This window comes from Bos javanicus, chromosome 7, assembly GCF_032452875.1.
Source record: "Bos javanicus breed banteng chromosome 7, ARS-OSU_banteng_1.0, whole genome shotgun sequence".
NCBI lineage: Eukaryota > Metazoa > Chordata > Mammalia > Artiodactyla > Bovidae > Bos > Bos javanicus.
The window spans coordinates 22,544,220-22,562,591 of record NC_083874.1 but is presented as its reverse complement, the minus strand read 5'-3'; the positions used below and the strand labels follow the sequence as shown (position 1 = coordinate 22,562,591).

The 18,372-nt window shown below is 35.3% G+C and overlaps 1 protein-coding gene across 6 annotated transcripts in view; it reads right to left on the bottom strand.

Moving 5' to 3' along the window:
- The window catches only part of RAPGEF6 (Rap guanine nucleotide exchange factor 6), a 233,180-nt gene that overhangs the window by 144,781 nt on the left and 70,027 nt on the right, over positions 1–18,372 (bottom strand). For 5 of the 6 annotated variants that reach the window (XM_061422863.1, XM_061422864.1, XM_061422865.1 and 2 more), the window contains one exon: positions 17,181–17,250. The exons of the other annotated variant lie outside the window; for it this stretch is intronic. In XM_061422863.1, the coding sequence (XP_061278847.1) occupies positions 17,181–17,250 (70 nt within the window). The remainder of the gene's footprint in view (positions 1–17,180; positions 17,251–18,372) is intronic. 6 annotated transcript variants of the gene reach the window in all.

The following is an 18,372-nucleotide window of genomic DNA, read 5'->3' as shown; positions in this document are numbered from 1 at the left end:
GTAACAAGAAATAGCCGTCTACATTAGAAAGAAGGATGAGAACATGGAGATATATCCTGTCTGAAACACAGAGCACAGAGAAGGCCTAAAAGTGAGGGTGGAACAGGAACACTCAGAAAAATTTTTCAAAAAACCAGTCTCAGCCCTGAACACAAAAGTAACAATAGAGAAAACTGAAACTACTGATCTAGCTCAATTCTTTCAGAAGAGGTGTGCTCCTCTCCAGGCCTAAACGCTATCTTCTGTCTTTACTACCCTAATACACAATATTTAGTATCAAATACAAAACACTAACTCACATAAGGAGAAGGCAATGGCACCCCACTCCAGTACTCTTGCCTGGAAAATCCCATGGATGGAGGAGCCTCATGGGCTGCAGTCCATGGGGTCACTAAGAGTCAGACACGACTGAGCGACTTCCCTTTCACTTTTCACTTTCATGCATTGGAGAAGGAAATGGCAACCCACTCCAGTGTTCTTGCCTGGAGAATCCCAGGGATGGGGGAGCCTGGTGGGCTGCCGTCTATGGGATCGCACAGAGTCGGACACGACTGAAGCTACTTAGCAGCAGCAACTCACATAAAAATAGAAACAATTTTTAAAAAACTACTCAATCCACTGCCAAGAGACAAAGCAATCAACAGAGCAATCGATGAAAATTAAGAAAGACCCAGATCATAATTAATATGGTAATGGTTCAGCAGAAAATGTGGACAATATAACTAGACAGACGGAGCAGACATAAGAAAGGTATTAGAGCAAAATGAAAATGTCAGAAACAAAAACATGGTACTGAAGATGAAGAATGCCTTTGATCACTAGACCTGATGCAATCAAGTCAAGAGAAATTACCCAAAGTGAGAGAGAGAAAGTAAAAAAGAAAAATGAAGCAGAATAGGTCTTTAGATAGTCAGATACTTATAGCAGCCAATTTTATGAGCCCAATTCTTGTACCTCATATCCAGAAAAACACTAACATCCTTCATGAGGAGCTTCAGACTAACTCCTCTAGCAGACTAGAGGAGCCAGTCTGTTCCTCACGACTAGCAGAAAGCTTCTGCACAAAAACACATGCTTGATTGCACGTATTCTCCCTTCACCCAAATCACAAACATACTGACGTTCCTCCCTGCCTCTTTGGAGCAGTTTCTCAGAGCTATCTGAGGTGCTATCTCCTGGGTTATAGTCCTCATTTTGCCCAAATAAAACTTAACTCAAAACCCTCACATTGTGCATTTTTTAAGTCAACATTTTTTAAGAAGTAACTAAACAGAGAATTAGTGAATTAGGAAAACAGAGCTAAAAAATAGCAGTATGGAGTACAAAGTCAGAATGAGATGAAAAAGAAGAAAAAAAAAATCTTAAGAAATACAGAGAATTAGCTGAAAATATTTAACATATTTAAACAAAGTTTAAGAAGGTGATAATAGAAAAATGAAGATGATGTCCAAAGAGAAAATAACTGAGATTATATTTACTACGCTATTCTAAAATGTCCATGAAAGGGACTTCCCTGGTGGTTCAGTGGTTGAGAATCCACCTTCAAGCACAGGGAATGTGGGTTTAGTCACTGGTTAAGGAATTAAGATCACACACTCTGGGGTAACTAAGACCACGTGCTCTAGAGCCAATGCTCTAGATTTTTTAGCAATCACAATGGATGTAAATGGAAGAATCTTTTCAGGTTAAAAAAATAAATATTCCACCAAATGCAGAAAAAGAGTTAACAGCCTTCAAGTTCTAAGGCCCACAGAAATTGTTGTTGTTTAGTTGCTAAGACGAGTCCGACTCTATGCAACCCATGGACTGTAGTTTGCCAGGCTCCTCTGGTCCATGGGGTTTTCCAGACGAGAATACTACAGTGTGTTGCCATTTTGTCCTCCAGTAAATCTTCCCGACCAAGGGATCAAACCAAAGTCTCCTGCATTAGCAGATAGATTCTTTACCACTAAGCCACCTCTGAAGCCCCAAGGCCCTCAGAATCTGAATACATAAATGAAAAGAGAGTCCTAGAAATTAAATCACAAGGTAACATCTCACTATGAAATAATGAATGCAAGAATCCTAAACTCAGTTATCAAGTTAAGCCTAGAAGAACAGAAAAAATAAAACAAATAGCTCAGGTCAAGCCTTTACTGGGTATGTAAGGGGCTTTCCCGGTGGTTCAGTGGTAAAGAATCTGCTTGCCAATGCAGGAGATATAGATTTGACCTCCCCGTTGGCAAGACCCCCTGGAGACGGAAATGGCAATTCACTTCAGTATTCTTGCCTGGGAAATCCCATGGGCAGAGGAGCCTGGCAGAGTGCAGTCCATGGGATCACAGAGTTGGACACAACTTAACAACTAAGCACAGCACATTCCCCATCACTAAAAACAGACTACTCAATGTTGAAAATAGTGTTACCATTAACACTCATGGTCTGTGTTATGGGGTTTGTATCTGTTAAATTACACCACAGCCTTTAAGTGGTACAATAACAAAGGGTAGTTTAAAATTCTAAAAATCTGTTAATAATAATATTAAGAGATCAAAGGAGAAAAAGGCACAGATCACTGTAACAAATGTAGAAAAAAAGGTTTTAATCAATTTCAATATCCCCTCTTGCTAAAAGCTGCCCTGGTGGCTCAGACAGTAAAGAATCCGCCTGCAAAGTAGGAGACTCGGGTTCGATCCCTGGACTGGGAAGATCCCCTGGAGAAGGGCATGGCAACCCATTCCAGTATTCTTGCCTGGAGAATTATATGGACAGACGAGCATGTCCGGCTACAGTCCAAGAAATCACAGAGTCAGACACCACTGAGTGACTAACACGTTCTGCTAAAAAATTTTAACACTATTTTTTGATAGTCAAGCTATCCCTTTTAAGTTACAAACTTCTGACAAATTCTCAATAGTTTTTTGATATCTCTTTGCTTTCTGACATGAATTGCTAGCCTAATACATTTCCTACTCCACATGTGATATATAATCTATTATTTCCTTGGTGGCTCAGTTGGTAAAGAATCCGCCTGCAATATGGGAGACCTGGGTTCGATCCCTGGTTTGGGAAGATCCCCTGGAGAAGGGAAAGGCTATCCACTCCAGTATTCTGGCCTGGAGAATTCCGTGGACTCACAAAGTTGGACACGACTGAGCGACTTTCACTTTCACTATATCCTTTTAGTGGGGAAATAATATTTACTGACCATAATCTGGGCTTGCTCTTATAGCCACAAAGAATTACTAAAACTACTTCTAAGCTTTTTCAATGAACAGCCCTAAGAAACATACTTTTTCATAAAGAGAACCAACCTGGGAAATAATTTTAAGACAAATGATGATATATTCAAATTTTGCCCTATAGCTTTACTTAGTCATTGGGGAAAAATGACTCTTAAAGATCTTTATATATATATATATATATAATTAACTGTATTATATTAATTACAACTTGTAAATTTAATTACATCCAATTAAATGTTATCTTAATGACAAATCATTTCTCTTCATACTATACACATGTATATTTTACATATGTAATAGCTTTAACCATATTAATGTTACCATCAATTTCCTGATACTACATAATCTTGGTTCCTAATGATGTATGTATAGATGATTTATAAATTTATGTATATATTAATTATAATTACATGTGACATACACATAATTATGTGTAATGTGTCTCTACAGGCACATATAAAAAACTTCTATAATACTGCCATTAGTACTAAAAATTAAACTACTGACTCCTTCTCTCCTCATGGATACCCCATTAAAAAGACATGGACAAAATAGTGTTTTTTAAAGTCAGCAGACTACATCATGCAAAATGACAGCCTGGATGAAGCAAAGCTAGAATCAAGATTGCCAGGAGAAATATCAATAACCTCAGATATGCAGATGACACCACCCTTATGGCAGAAAGTGAAGAGGAACTAAAAAGCCTCTTGATAAAGGTAAAAGAGGAGTTAAAAAGCTGGCTTGAAAACTCAACATTCAAAAAACTAAGATCACAGCATCTGGTCCCATCACTTCAGGGCAAATTGATGGGGAATAAATGGAAACAGTGACAGACTTTTATTTTCTTGTGCTCACTGCAGACGGTGACTGCAGCCATGAAATTAGAAGATGCTTGCTCCTCGGAAGAAAAACTGTAACAAACCTAGACAGCATCCTAAAAAGCAGAGACATCACTTTGCCCATAAAGGTTCATAGATGCGAAGCTATGGTTTTTCCAGTAGTCATGTACAGATGTGAGAACTGGACCATAAAGAAGGCTGAGTGCTAAAGAATTGATGCTTTTGAACTGTGGTGTTGGAGAGGACTCTTGAGAGTCCCTTGGACTGCAAGGAGATCAAACTAGTGAATCCTAAAGGAAATCAAACTGAATATTCATTGGAAGGACTGAAACTGAAGCTCCAATGCTTTGGCCACCGGACATGAAGAGCCAACCCATTGGAAAGGACTGATGCTGGGAAAGACTGAGGGCAGGATGAGAAGGGGATGACAAGATGAAAGGGCTGGATGGCACCATCAACTCAATGGACATGTGTGAACAAATTCCAGGAGTTACTGAAAAACAGGGAAGCCTGGCATGCTGCAGTCCATGGGGTCGCGAAGAGTCAGACATAACGGAGCAACTGAACAACAACAAAGTCACCAGAAATAAAAATTCCTGGTAGAATTAAACCAACTATTTTACATATATTAAATTCATTTGGTTTTTTAAAGAGTACATTTTTTTTTCTTTTTTTCTGGATTATTTTAACTATTGTTAAAACTTACTAGGTTCCACAAAAGAGCTCCTCTTTCTCAGGTTTGTTCAAGCTCTTGCTTTTTTATTGTTCCAAATATATTAGGCACAAAACCACCACCATTCTGATGGTAATTTTCACTGGACTCTAATTAAATTTACAAGATAATGTAAGGAAAAGAAATACCTTTATGAATGATAAAGGTCCTCCTCATTTGAGGACGTGGCATCTCATTTTTTACTCAAGTTGAATTTTTTGAGAGTATTTAAAAGCAAAGTTTTTGAAAATTTGTTTGGTTTATGCTAAAGTATTATATATGCATGCATGCGTGCATAGTCACTGCAGTTGTGTCTGACTCTACGACCCCAAGGACTGTAGCCCACCAGGCTCCTCTGTCCATGAGATTCTACAGGCAAGAATACTGGGGTGGGTTGCCACGCCCCACTCCAAGGTATCTTCCAGACCCAAAGATTGAACCTGCGTCTCTTTTATCTCCTGCACTGGCAGGCAGGTTCTTTACCACTAGTGCCACCTGGGAAGCTCAGTATTAAATACAGTTACTGTAGAAACTATTACCTGACATAAACATTGGGTTGGCCAAAAAGTTCGAGTTTTTCTGTAAGACATTATGGGAAAACCCAGACAAACTTTTTGGTCAACCCAATTTTATGTCAGGTCAATTTCTTAATCTCCATAAGACAATCTGCTAGGATTTTCATGGGGATTACACTGATTTTTATATCAATATGGAGATAATTTATATCATAAAAATGGATTCTTTCAATTGACTTAGTGCTAAGGAAGAGCCCAAATTTTTTTTATGGTTTTCTGCATAGAGATCTCCTATACTTTTGTTAGATTTATTCTGATGTATATGGATGTTTTGACGTAAGTGATTTGCTTACTAAATTCTATTTTTCTAATATTTTATTACTCATAAATACAAATAGAATTGATTTCTGTATATGAACAAGTACTGAAAGACCTTGCTGAAATGATTATTAATTCCTAGAGTTCACATGCAGTTTTTGATTTTCTATATGCAAATCACATCATTTGTGACAGTTTTATATTTTCATTTAAAATCTTTTTCCTCTTGCCTAAATGCACTCTGTAAGGTTTTTTAGACATTGGATTTGGAATTGGGGAGCTCTAACATGTTCCCAAGTGCCAGGAGAAGGTTCTGAATGTTTACTGTAGGTTTGTGTGGATACTTTTGATAAGGTTCTGAACGTTCCCCTCTTTTCCTAGCTTGCTAAAAGTTTTAAAAGTCCTCATGAATGAACTTTGAGTATTATCAAGTGATTGTTTTTCTATCTATAGAGATGATCATCTCACTTTTTCCCCTAATGATATTAATATAATGAATCACACTGATTTTCAAATACTAAATCAATCCCATAACTCTGGAAATAAATTCAACTTTGCCATGATATGTATGGATATATGTATCACTAGGATTTGATTTTCTAATATTTGAAAATTTTAAAATATACTTTCATTAAAAAAAAATGACCTGTAATACTCCTTTTGAGTAATGCTAGGTTTTGCTTTCAAAATTAAACTGGGCTCTTACACAATGTTATATGTCACCAATATTTCAATTAAAAGAAATTAAACTGGGCTAAAGAAACATATTCAATTTTTCTCTGTTTTCTGTTAGACTTTATGTGTCATTTCTTCTTTAAATGTTTAAAAAATTTATCAGTGAAACCATGTGGGTCTGAATTTCTAAATGAGAAGGTCTTTAATTTCAGGTTCATTTTCTTTCTAGATATTGGATTATGCAGATTTTCTATTTGTGTAAAGGTGTGTGCCAGTTTTGTTAAGCTGTGTACTTTGAGGAATTTGACTCTAAAATTTCAAACTTATTTGCTTAAAATATTAATAATATCCTCTATTACTTTTTTTTTTTAAGTTCATTAGATCCACTGCACTATATTCTTTTTTACTCCTGACACTGGTTATGTAATATGTTTTGTTCTTCATTACTTTTGATAGGGATTTATCAATTTTATTATTCTTTTTGGAGAACCAACTTACACCTTGCTGATTCTTAAGTCTGCTTGACAGGTCATTGATTTTAATATTTATCTTTATTATTTCGTTGCTTCTCATTTATGTTATAGGTATAGTTTGCTGCTCTCTAATTTCATGATGTGAAAGCTCATGTACTGTCAACCTTTAATCCGCATAGCATTAAGGTTTAAATGCTACCTTTCTTGCTCAGCAAGAACGATGTAAGCTGAATTCCACGTTTTGATATGTCATCTTCATTCAGCTAAGAATATTTTCTCATTTTCACAGTGATTCTTTTTTGACAAGTGATTTAATATACACTCCTAAATTTCAAAAGTTGTATTCTGTTGTAGTTCTGTTTTTGTAATTGTTTTTTAAATTAATTCCATGGTGGTCAAAAACTATAAATTGTAAAATTTAAAATCTTTTTTGAGCCTGATGTTCCACCTATGGTCAACTTTTAAAAATATTCCATGTGTACTTGAAAAGAAGATGCATTCTACTGTTGATATAGTGTTCTCTATATAAACTATTTGTTTCCCTAAACTTCATGAACCAACCTCTGCTAGCTTCAAACGTATCTTCTGTAGCTTTCTCAATTCTTTTAGCCTTTTAGTTAAAAGAAGAATTCACAGAATTAAAGACAGTTCGGACCTTGCACTAGATTATGTTTTGGCTTAAGGGACTGTCATAGTTGGTCTGATATTCTCTACAGGCCACTAAAACTTTCACCTTATAAGCAATAAAGCAGTTTCATTTTCTTACTGTTCGTATGTTCACTGTTAAGATTTTTCATTTCCTTTGAGAACTTGTCCTTTGCCATCACAACTTGGCTAAGTGTTTGGCACAAGAAGCCTAGCTTTCAGCCTATCTTAATTTCAACATGCCCTCCTCACTAAGCTTAATCATTTCCAGCTTTTGATTTAATGTGAGAGATGGACAACTGTTCCTTTCACTTGAGCACTTAGAGGCTATAGTGGGGTTGTTAACTGACCTAATTTCAATACTGTTGTGTCTTAGGGAAGAGGGAAGCCTGGGCATAAGAAGAGAGGTGGGGGAACAGTCAGTTTGGTAGAGCAGTCAAAACACAACATTTATCGACCATCTTAATGGCTGTGGTTCATGATGTCCCAAAACAAGCATAATAGTAACATCAAAGATCACTGATCACTGATCACTGAAACAAATATAATAATAAAAAGTGGCACCAATGGACCAGCTTGATGTGGGGCTGCTACAAACCTTCAATTAAAAAAAAAAATTAGGAATATGCAATTAAAAAAAAAAAAAAGCACACCTGCAGGCAACACACATTTGAAAGCAAAAAGTGTTAGTTATTCAGTCGTGCCTGACTCTTTTCAACCCCATGGACTGTAGCCCACCAGGCTCCTCTGTCCATGGGATTTTCCAGGCAAGAATACTGGAGTGGGTTGCTATTTCCTTCCCCACAGGATCTTCCCAACCCAGGGACTGAACCCAGGTCTTCTGCATTGCAGGCAGATTCTGCACTCCCTGAGCTACCAGGGAAGCCCAACACACATTTACATGTACCCGTATATTTATTCTGTCCACTGTCCTTTGTACCACATCTCTGTGCTTCCATCTGAGATCCTCTTCTGCCTGAAAAATTTTCTTTTAGTAAAATGAGTTCTGGTCTACTAATGAAACATTTTCTTAGCATCTACGTGAAAACCTTCAAATTCTGTAACTAATGAAGGTAAAATTACTGTATTTTACCATTGCTCCTTTAGAAGTGTTTTTTTTTTTTCTTCTGTCTTTCTAGCTTTACCACTTTCTCTTTACTTTTGTTTTCAATAGTTTTACTATGATGTGCTTATGCATTAGCTTGTATTTATCCTGTTAGAGTTTATGTTCATCCTGTAGAGTTTTAAAATCTGTGAGATGACATCTTTTTGGTTTTGGAAAAGTCTCTTACTTATAATAATATAGTTATTCCCTCCTGTCCTCTAAGACTCCAATTATATAAGGATATGACCTTTGCACTCTGAGTCTCCCAAGGAATAGAAATAAAAATGAAAACAAACAACTGGGACCTAATCAAACAAGCTTTTGCACAGCAAAGAAAACCATAAACAAAACAAAAAGACAACCTACAGAATGGGAGAAAATATTCGCAAATGATGTGACCTACAAGGGCTTAATTTCCAAATTATACAAACAGGTCATACAACTTGACAACAAACAACAACCCAACAGAAAAAAGATCTGGAGACGTTTCTCCAAAGAAAACATACAGATGGCCAACAAGCATGTGAAAAGATGCTCAACGCTACGAATTATTAGAGAAATACAAATCAAAACTATAATGAGGTGTCATCTCTGAACGGCCAAATAAGACTATAAACAAATGCTGGAGAGGGTGTTGAGAAAAGTGAACCCTCCTACACTATTGCGGAAAACAGTACAGATGTTCCTCAGAAAACTAAAAATAGAATTACTATATGATCCAGCATTCCCACTCATGGGTATCTAGCCAAACAAAACTATAATTCAAAGGATACATGCATCCCCCTGTGTTCATAGCAATACTATATACAATAGCCAAAACATGGAAGCAATCTAAATGTCCATCAATGAGTGAATAAAGAAGATGTGGTACATATACACAATGGAATACATACGCAGCCATAAAGAGTAAAATAATGCCATTTGCAGTAACGTGGATACAACTGAAGATTATCAAACTAAGTGAAGTCAGTAAGAAAAAGACAAATACCATATCACTTACATATGGAATCTAAAATCTGACACAAATAAACTTATCTATGAGACAGAAACAAAATCACAGATAGAGATTAGACTGGTGGTTGCCAAGGGGGAGAGGGATGGGAGAGGGATTAATTGGGAGTTAGGGATTAGCAGATACAAACTGGTATATGGAGAATGGGTAAACAACAAAGTCCTACTGTATGGCAACAGAGAACTGTATTTAATATTCTATAATAAACCATAATGGAAAATAATATGAAAAAGAATGTATATATGTATAACTGAGTCACTTTGCTATACAGCACTATTTGTAAAATCAACTATATTTCAATGTTTAAAAAAATAAGTCCAGAAAATAAAATGAGGGGGAAAACACCCCAAAACTCTCCTATATTCCATTGTATTTTTCCTTGGACCTGTATACAGTTGACCCCTCAGCATTGTGGGGCATAGTAGCACTTGACCCTCCATGCAGTTTAAAATCTGTGTATAACTTTACAGCTGGTCCTCTGTCTCCTTAGCTCTTACACCCACAGATTCAAGCAACTGTGGATCATGTAGTACTGTAGTATGCACAAAACAAAAATATACATGTAAATGGACCTGCCCAGTTCAAATCACTATTGTTTAAAGAGGTGACTCTTATCCTGCTTATCATTCAATTCCCTAAGTCAATCTTTTCAGCTAAGTTTTACCTTCTCTTTAACCTAGCTGAGATTTTATTTTCAGTTGTGTTTCAAGTTGTAGAGTTTGGGATTAATTTTTTCATTTTATATCTTCTAATCTTCTGGTAAAATGTCTATGTGTTATCTCTAATATTTGGATCTCTTGAGAGTTGGTTCATATTGTCTGCTTTTTATTCCCTTTAGTTACTGACCACTTTTAGATGTATTCCATAGGTTGATACATAGTGTATTTTTACTATGGTTATTTTGCAAATTCTATCAATTCAGTGTGTATTCACTTATCCTTTGACAGAAAGTTGTTTGATAGGTTTAAAATTTTCAAGGTGTAGCCTTAAGGTGGATTAAGCACATTCACATTTATTGGTATGACTAATCTATTTTCAGTCTCAATTCGGTGATAACATTTTAGGTGTATTCTGTTATACTTATTCACTTTTCACTTTCATGCATTGGAGAAGGAAATGGCAATCCACTCCAGTGTTCTTGCCTGGAGAATCCCAGGGATGGTGGAGCCTGGTGGGCTGCCGTCTATGGGGTCGCACAGAGTCGGACACGACTGAAGTGACTTAGTAGTAGTAGTAGTAGTTATACTTATTTCTCTGAGAAACAGGTATTCTTTGCTTTTTAATAAAAAAAAATATTTTTTGGTGCCTAGAAAGACCTGTATTTTTATTTTAGAATCACTTCTGTACTTAAACCTTTTAAATGTCCTTTGATCCTTGTATTCTTTTCCTTTATTTCTTACAATTATTTCTCACACTATTTTCTCTGACACTTTTTTCCAGTTTTAAGACTAACAGAACAATGTATAAGCTTAAAGTGTACAACACTGTTGATACATTTACATATTACAAGGTGATTACCACCAAAGCTTTAGCTAACAGCTCCATGTCACAGAGTTACCATTTTTGTAGTGAGATGGTTTAAGATTTGCTCTCTTAGTGACTTTCAAGTATGTAACAGTATTTCTGACACTTTTACTTTATTCTGTGTGTCATTTTCATTTACTTGGTTCTTTCCTGACCCTCTTCCATACACCTTATTAAATTTTCATTTGACTTGATTTTCCCTGGGGGAAGCTTATAATTCATTTTTTTCTAAAAGATTTGTTATCTATTCCTTACTAAATTCATACTCTTTTTACTCTTTTTTTGGAGGCGGAGGGGGTGCATTTTCTTTTCTTGGTTTTTAAATTTCTGATTTTACATGCTTTTTGTTTTCAATATCCTCAAATAGTTGACTGAATATATTTAATTCTGTCTGGAGTGCAGCCACACTTTTCATCTGCATGACTAGGATGGGGAGAAACTTCTCCTTAGCTGACATGTAAGAATTATCATTTTAATAATATCGATACATAGATTTGTCAAGCTTCCTTTTTTACCTTTTTGTGATACTAGGATGTCTTACGAAATCCCTCATTTAACAGCACCTCTTTTGTCAAATGGGCTTTCCTGATAGCTCGTTGGTAAAGAATCTGCCTGCAATGCAGGAGATTCTGGTTTGATTCCTTGGTTGGGAAGATCTGCTGCAGAAGGGATAGGCTACCCACTCCAGTATTCTTGGGCTTCCCTTATGGCTCAGCTAGTAAGGAATCCACCTACAATGCAGAAGACCTGGGTTCCATCCCTGGATTAGGAAGATCCCCTGAAGAAGGGAAAGGCTACCCACCTCCAGTATTCTGGCCTGGAGAATTCCATGGACTGTATAGTCCATGGGGTCACAAAGAGTCAGACATGACTGAGTGACTAAGCACACTCACTTTTGTCAAATACTTTGAAGGACAGATGTTTTAAGCTATTTTTTTTTTTCATTTTGCTAGTGGAAGGAGAGGTTGCAAAACCTGATTTTGTGTTCACTTCAGCCTGCAGGACTAAAATTTACCCACGTGCTTCTTTTAGCACTTAAATGCCAAAGGGAGCTTGTTCCCTTTTTAAAACCTTTTGTCTTAATCCTGAATTCTGCATGTAGATGACTATTCTGCAATTACTCATAATTTTAAATAACGTAGTTTCTGTTCTAACATATGCATATGTACACACATATTTTACACTTAGTACAGAATTAGTCTTCTTGCAGTGTAGGCCAACCATTTCTCCATTTGCTAGCTTCCATTTTCTGAGTTTTCTATAGACCTGGATGGTTGACCTTTACTCATCATAAAGTTTTGCTGAAGGGTTGGAGTAGAGATGAAGTGTGAGAGATAACAAGCTGGGAACTGGTGATTTCTCTCTTTATATTTACAACTATTTTCAAGTTTGAGCATCCTCTGTTTTCAACTTGTGTTGTGAGCATGATTTGTGAAAAGATTTCTTACACCCTTCTTTTAGTACTACATTGTTTTTGGAGGAAATATTTGGAGACAGGTAGTTAAGTGTTTACCACTGTCTTTAGCTGCCCAGAAGAAGTAAGATTTAAAAGTTTAATTAAAACAATGAACTGTTAAAATTCAATAAAGTATTACAGATTTTAAAACTTCAATAATCCTGTCATCAGGTCTTTCTAGTATGACTTCAAACCAAAAAGTTGTTAAGAGGAAAAAAACTCAATAGATTAAAAAAAAAAATTGTAATAGACACAAAATTCACTTTAATTTTTTGAGAGTTATGTTTTACTTGGTAGGAATTTTTTAGGACTTCAAGCCCGGGAGACAGCATCTCAAGTAACCCTGAGAGAACCTCTTCAAGGAGCAAAATTCACTTTAGACTAGCTATAAAATGATAACCTCTTATAACAAAAGTGTTCATTTATATAGTAATAAAAAGTTCTTTTGAACACAAATAAAGAGTAATCCAAGTAGAAAAACTGGCAAGAGACATGGATAATAAAAATAAGCCTTCCATAAAGCATATGAAAATATGCAAAAATTAAAATAAGATTTCATTATTATGTATCAGATTGAGATGACTAACCTATCAGGTAACAAGGAAGGTGTTCAGAAACAGGCATTCCCCATCACCAGTGGTTACGCATGACATTTGTAGAAATACATACAGAAATACATACATAATAAAACCATTTGATAGAACTTGTCAAAGGAGTAAACATGTTACTTATGTATACTCAGACCAAATACATATGTACATACTTGTCCAAGTATACACTGGGACCAAGCATTTTTATGAACCTGTAAATAATTTCACGTAAAAGATACACTGAGGTATCAAAGATCTGTACTGTTACAAAATGCTAAGTACAATTTTGTATTTCAAAGGATGTAACAGTAGTGAAAAACTAAAAAAAAAAAAAAAAAATTAAGATTCATCAAATGGTGGAATGAAAATAAAATCCTCAAAAACTTCAGAAAGAAAAATCCTAATATTATTTTAGGTTATTTTCTCCTATTACTCATAATCAATTTTTACCTATGCTGCTCATCAATATGATAGAGTTATGGAATTTAAAAATTACCAATCATAAATATATACAGTTCATGTGACTTTTTGGGTGATTTTTAAAATTGTATATATGCACATACTTTTTCTTTTTCTGAAACACTGAGTATAAATTGAAGAGAAAGTGATTCCTGACCTTAAAATGTGTCAACATGTATTTCCTTAGAACAAAGACATTATCTTACACAACCCCCCCAAAAATAATCAAAAACAGGAAATTCAATAGTATCTAACCCAGGTATCCCCAACCTCTGGGATCTAATGCCTGATGATCTGAGGTGGAGATGATGTAGTAATATTAAGAGAAATAAAATGTACAATAAATGTAATAGTTTGAATAATCTCAAAACCATCACCACCCACTCCAATGGGCTGGAAAAATTGTCACCCATGAAACTGGTGCCAAACTGACCACAGTCCAAGTTCAAAGCTCAACTGTGCCAACATCATCATTTATAGTTACGACCCTCTCCTGCCTCCAAGATTTAATGCAACATAAAAAGCATTCCATTTAGTTATATCTTTTTTACTCCTTTAACATGAAACAGTTTTTCAGTCTTTCTGTGATGTTTCTTGACACTGGGATATTTGAAGAATATAAGCCAACAATTTGAATAATGTCTTTTTGGTCTGTCTGATATTTCTTAATGATCAGGTTCAGGCATGCACTTCCAGCAGGCATATTTCTCAGAGGTGATATTCTGCCCTCTTCAGTGCACTGTACCAGAAGTAGTATGGTATCACGTTATGCCTATACTGATGGCAGTAGCAACAATTTTTGTTACAGTGGTATCGTATCCTTCTGTTTCCCCATCAAAAATTTGGTAATTTTTCCCTTCATAAATGATTTGTGGGGAGATAAAATGAGATTATGTAAGTATCCCATTTCTCAACGAACATTAGTCCCAAGTTTTAGCATCATTAATTATTTTCTAACTTAATCATTCCTTAAAGACTTATTAGTTGGCATTTGACTATCAGGAAGAAATTCTCCTTTTCATTCATTCATATTAGAATTTATAAATTCTTTATTATACAGGAGGGTACCATCAATTACTACACATTTTTATTTGGATTCTCACATAGTCCCATATTTGGCCAAAGGGAGATCCTTTAATCTAGTTCTTCCACTGGCCTTTCTCTGTCCTTCTGCAAGACCCCTATAATTCTCTGAATATTTCCTTACTTTGTAAGGTAGGTGATGCAAATATTTTATATTTTGATAGAGAGATAGGTTATAAATGGTATACATTTGTAATATCAATAAATTGTACACTTAAAATAAGTGTATGCTGCTACTGCTAGGTCGCTTCAGTCATGTCCGACTCTGTGCGACCCCATAGATGGCAGCCCACCAGACTTCCCTGCCCCTGGGATTCTCCAGGCAAGAACAAACACTGGAGTGGGTTGCCATTTCCTTCTCCAAAATAAGTGTATGCTGCTAAGTCACTTCAGTCGTGTCTGACTCTGTGTGACCCCATAGACGTCAGCCCACCAGGCTCTCCTGCCCCTGGGATTCTCCAGGCAAGAACACTGGAGTAGGCTGCCATTTCCTTCTCCAATGAATGAAAGTGAAAAGTGAAAGTGAAGTTGCTCAGTTGTGTCCTACTCTTAGCAACCCCAAGGACTGCAGTCTACCAGGCTCCCCCACCTATGGGATTTTCCAGGCAAGAGTACTGGAGTGGGGTGCCATTGCCTTCTCCAAAATAAGTGTATATGTATATGTTAATACTCTAGCTAGTGGTGCTTTCTACACTGTTATGAGTAAGCAATTTTAAAACTGTCTTAAGTAAATATTTTGATGATAATGGAGACGAAGTTTCTCACCATTTAGTGAGAGAAGGTACAAATAAAAGAGAATATGAGAATTAACTCTAGGTTTTATAGATAGATATATATAAAAGAAATAAATACAAAGGTGTATATTTAAGTGTGTATGTATGTGTGTGTATATATATACACTCAGATGTATATTTTCTAGCTCTGTTCACTGAAAGGCCTTACAAGCACTGAGGCACCTGAAGCAATGGAAACAATCAGCTGCCAGATCTTGGCTTCTAAATACTGCTTTCCACTAAAAGCAAGCAGATCTCCTCACAGAAAAGGTTAACTCCAAGCTTGGGGCAAGACAACAACAATTCTTCCCTTTAATTCAAAATGAAAATCGATAGATATAAATTTAATAATTAATAAATTGAACTCTACATTTAAAAATGGCTAAGATAGTAAATTTCATCCTAAGTGTATTTTACCACAATAAAACAAAAGTATGCACAAGGTGTTGCTTAATCCAGATATAACTTATAGTCTGTCCTCTGTATACGTGGATTCAACCAACCAGACTGTAGTATTGCAGAATTTACTACTGAAAAATACCTGCATAAGTGGACTGAGCAGTTCAAATCCTTGCTGTCTAAGGGTCAACTGCATATGAAAACACTATGGCAAAAGCACCATTCTTTTCCCATAAAGCATGAGAAATACACATCACAAATAAACAAGAAAACCCTACCACCTGAAGCAGTTTTCCTGCCGTGTCTCTCAATGCACTCATTTAAAAGAAAGAGTTCTGAGGCCTTAATAGATATGCCATGTATACCAACACTTAAAGAAAATAAACATAATACAATATATAGTCTAAGCCTTGAACAAACTTGAGAACCAATAAAATTTACTGAATATTTATTTACTATGTGGGAAGTACTGTGCAATACTATCAAAGACACAAACAGAATAAAAACTGATCTCAGCCTTTTAGGAGCTTAAAATCCAGTTGCTTATATGAAATTTAGGACACTAAGCTCATGACAACGTAGATGATCCAATTTGGCAAAGAGATCACAGAATCTACCTGAAGATGTCAATCTGACTATAACACTATGAAATAAAAAAGTAGTTTAGTTTTGAGCCCTGATATTAAAAGGCTACATTAAGAATTCAGCCTTGTTTCTCAATAGTTTAAATCAAATCAGATGATATGATCATCTACATGAGATGCTAGCAGGACAAAGCATCCATTCAATATTAGCTGTTTTCTAGTCAGGTCATCTCAGAACAAGGTAAAAGAGAGCTGTGTTCTGGATTCTTCAAATGCTGAGGGAAAAAAGTCTTATTTTCTAAAGTTAAATCAACTACCTAGCTTTAAAGTAAAGAACTAATCCTTAAATACACTCTTAAAATAAAATATTAAAATGTAAACCATTTATTTGGATATAATTGTGTCTCTTTTTTTCTATCTCTTTCTCTCAAGTCCAGGGTACAGAAAACAGATGCTCAAAGATTATTACCTATATCGAATAGGAAAATCAGGGTTCCATTTCAGAGCTCTTATTTAAATTTTCTGGTGAATGTAGTAAAGGAGTTACCAAATTGGTAATACTTTAGATATAACTGCATCATGTTTCAAATTCTCTCAAGAATCAGAAAAAATATTCAAAGTGGGTGAAAATGCATCAAACTAGGTATATATAAATATATATGGTTTGATGCTACTTAGTAAAACATTAAAAAGTCACATTAAAGGAACCTTTTTGAGTATTTAAAAGATCACTACATTTAAAGTTGAAAGTGAAGCATAACAAAAAGGAATTCAACATTTTTTAAAGTTCTTACCACAATCATTTCTGAAGGCTCTAATACAAGACAATCACATCCTCTTTTTCCTCCAAACTGCTTACCAAAACTATAAAAACAGAAAAATATTTCTTTAGCAAAGGTTATAAAATGTATCAATACAGAAAAAAAAAAAGAACCAAAAAAACTTAGATGTTAACCAAAAAATTGTGATTCTATTGCTTCAAGATTTTCTTAAAAACAAACAAAAAAACCCCTTCTTTTACTTGCCCAGATATGTGGCCTCAATACACAGTGTGATAATTATTTTAAAAATTCTGCCTTCAACTAGTCTCTAAAACTGATTATAAAAGATATCTACCTAATCTCAAATTTTGAACATCTATTAGTATGTGTTGAATTAAAGAAAAACCACACTTGCTGCTGCTGCTTAGTCACTCAGTCATGTCTGACTCTGCGATTCCATGAACTATAGCCCACCAGGCTCCCCTGTCCATGGGGATTCTCCAGGCAAGAACACTGGAGTGGGTTGCCATGCCCTCCTCCAGGGGATCTTCCCAACCCAGGAACTGAACCTGGGTCTCCTACATTACAGACCGATTCTTTACCACTGAGCCACCAGGGAAGTCCTAAAACTACACCTACTGAAGAGTAACACTAAAATTACGGAATATTTTTTTAAAAAAACAAATTTTTGAAACTGATATAACAGACATAAAAACTTTAAAGATATTATCACTTGAATATATTAAAAAATGAAGTAAGATACAGAAGTGATTCATTAAAAAAAAAATTAGGGTTAAAGCCCCTGGATAGCTCTTTGGAAAAAATAAAAACTGCAGCACTACTCAAAGAAAATTTGAGTTTTTAGGTATTTGTCTGGAAGAAAGATTTCTACGTAAATCAAAAGAAGCACGCATAAAGAAAATACTGGTATTTTCATTTTAAAAGATGAACTGAATTTTTTAAAAGGTGGGTTATAAAAAAATACTAGACACACAAAAGGATAACATATTTAACATGAAACAAAAGCAATCTAAAATACTATAAAATGGAAATTAAGTACCATGGTTAATTATAAAATATATAAATAAAACACTATAAAAAATAACTTTAAAACTCCACTAACAATGCAAGCAAAACTATAAATACCAAAATACAAACTTAATAAGGAAATACAGAAATCACTTATAAAAAAACTATACAATTTTATTGATGAATTGAAAATAGG